This window comes from Plectropomus leopardus, unplaced genomic scaffold (genome assembly GCF_008729295.1).
Source record: "Plectropomus leopardus isolate mb unplaced genomic scaffold, YSFRI_Pleo_2.0 unplaced_scaffold8820, whole genome shotgun sequence".
NCBI classification, from domain to species: domain Eukaryota; kingdom Metazoa; phylum Chordata; class Actinopteri; order Perciformes; family Serranidae; genus Plectropomus; species Plectropomus leopardus.
The window spans coordinates 1-2,291 of record NW_024697238.1 but is presented as its reverse complement, the minus strand read 5'-3'; the positions used below and the strand labels follow the sequence as shown (position 1 = coordinate 2,291).

General features: G+C 34.1%; 1 protein-coding gene across 1 annotated transcript; it reads right to left on the bottom strand.

Annotated features, from left to right (window-relative positions):
* Positions 1–412: 412 nt before the first annotated feature.
* Positions 413–2,234, bottom strand: LOC121940481 (latent-transforming growth factor beta-binding protein 4-like; the record flags this gene model as incomplete). The annotated part of the gene is made up of 4 exons (XM_042483255.1): positions 2,113–2,234; positions 1,908–2,021; positions 1,363–1,482; positions 413–526 (listed from the first exon to the last, which is right to left on the bottom strand). Coding segments are annotated over exons 1-4 (415 nt in total), but the record flags the coding sequence as incomplete, so codon positions are not given.
* Positions 2,235–2,291: the final 57 nt, after the last annotated feature.

Here is a 2,291-nt window from a genome sequence, read left to right as displayed (position 1 = left end):
GTCCAGATATTATTTATAAAATTATGTACTTTAATATTTAACATTAGGTTACAGAAAAAAAGATATTTAATGTAATTATTTATTTTTATAATTTTATTTTATTTTGTCTCTTTTTCAGGTTATTTCCTGTTCCTCATACTTTTCTTTTTTGTGCTAATTTTCTTTTTTTTGTAACTATTTACTAATATCTTGCTAATATTCGGGTCAATTCTTGTTGCTTATTGCCTTCTTTTTTGAAGAAATCAAGCCAATTTGCTCAGTTCTTAGAATAGTTTCACATTTTTGTGAAATCTGTTTATTCTCGTCCTCTCTGCGAGTCAGATGTTCTGAAATATAAAATTGTAAAATAAGAACTGGCTGTTTGGTAGTTATACTGAAGTAAATGATGTGAGTGCGTCCTTCCTCACTCTACCTGTGCAGTTGTTGTTGTGGAGCTTGTAACCATGGCGACAGACACAGCGGTAACTTCCCGGTGTGTTTTCACAGCGACCGTTGGAGCAGGGAGTCTGGCGACACTCGTCGATGTCTGCAGACGAACCGGCGACAGAAAGATGAAACCTCAACCGGCAACATTATAAATGAACAAACTAACGAGTCTTTATTGTGTTATCAGATAAAAATCTGAAACTTGACATTTAAAAAGTCGTATTCTTCTCTTTGCAGTCAAAAGAGCTGTTGATTAAAATGTGACTTCATAACTTAATGTGTTCCTGGTATTTAAAATTTAAATCATCTTAAAAAATATTTGTAAAACAATTTGAAAATTACTATTCATAAAACATCATAAAATATAAGTAAAATGTACTAGAAACTGCAAAAAAAAAAACCCTTGAAATGATTTCCCAATTTTTTGAAAATATCAGAAAATTATCAGTAAAACATCCTTAATACATTATTAAAATATTCCCCCAAATGTGTAAAATATTGGAAAAATAAGTAAAATTTGCTAAAAATGTAAGTTAAAGATAAAAAGTATTATTACAATATGTTATATTAAAAATAAATTAAAATTTTGGGAAAATATTGGCAAAATACCAAAAAAGTTAGTAAAATATGCAAAAAAAGTAAAATATCAATAAAATATTTTATATGACAATTATTATAAAAATATCCAAAAAACATAAGTAAAATCTACAGAAAAATAAGCAGGATATAAAGTAATTACGAATAGTCTAATCTTTTACTGCTGCATTCACTAATAATCATAATTCAGCCACAAAATACTCAGATAAATGATTCTGAAATTGGACATTTTGACACAACATGAGCTGGTCGCCAGGCTAGTTTACCTGTACCTGTTCATATTTGAATAGAGAGAATAAGGAGGAATAAATTGCTGAAGTGAGCAGCAGGTGTGCGTACCTGTGCAGAGCCTGTTGTGCAGCTTGTATCCGGCCTGACAGGACACGCAGCGGTACGAGCCCTGACTGTTGATGCACTCCTGACCGGGACACTGCAGAGCGTCTTCACACTCGTCCACATCTGAAACACACACACTTTCATCTGTAACTTATGATTAAGTTTCTACACGTGTTTTGTTTGTAAAATTTTAATTTGAAAAATAACCGTCTGTCTCAGATGTGCTGGAAGAAAATTTAAAATATGCATAAAATGGAAATACAATTATCTCAACATTGTACTTGAACAAAAGTACTTCCCACCGATGCTTAATGTGGCAGAAGTAAAAGTGGTCACAGATTATTAAAACTATATAATTATTTTAACATTTGACATTTTTTATGCAGTCTTAAAAAAAACTTCAACACTTTTTTAACGAGTTTTTAACTTTTTTCTTTTTTACTTTTTAACATTAAAATAGTTTTTTGTTTCAATTTTTTAGTTTTAAAACTTTTTTTGGGAGTATTTAACTTTAAAATGTTTGACATTTTGAATTCACGTGTCATTACCTGTGCAGGTGTTTCCGCTGAGTCTGTAACCAAGGCGACAGACGCACCTGTAGCTGCCCGGCGTGTTGTGACAGCGACCGTTGCTGCAGGGATTCTGCAGACATTCGTCGATGTCTGAGGACGCCACAGAGGGAGATTATTTTAGTGAGGAGAAGAAGAAAGAAAAACCTGAACAGGTGGAGAAACTACAGGAAGCGGACGTCACCATGACAACTGGTCTGCTGGCTGCTGCTCCTGTATCCGGACGGACACACACACCTGTAGCTGCCCATGGTGTTCACACACTCCCCTGCTGAACACACACCTGGAGACTGCACACACTCGTTTACATCTACACACACACACACACACACACACACACAGACACACACACACACACACACA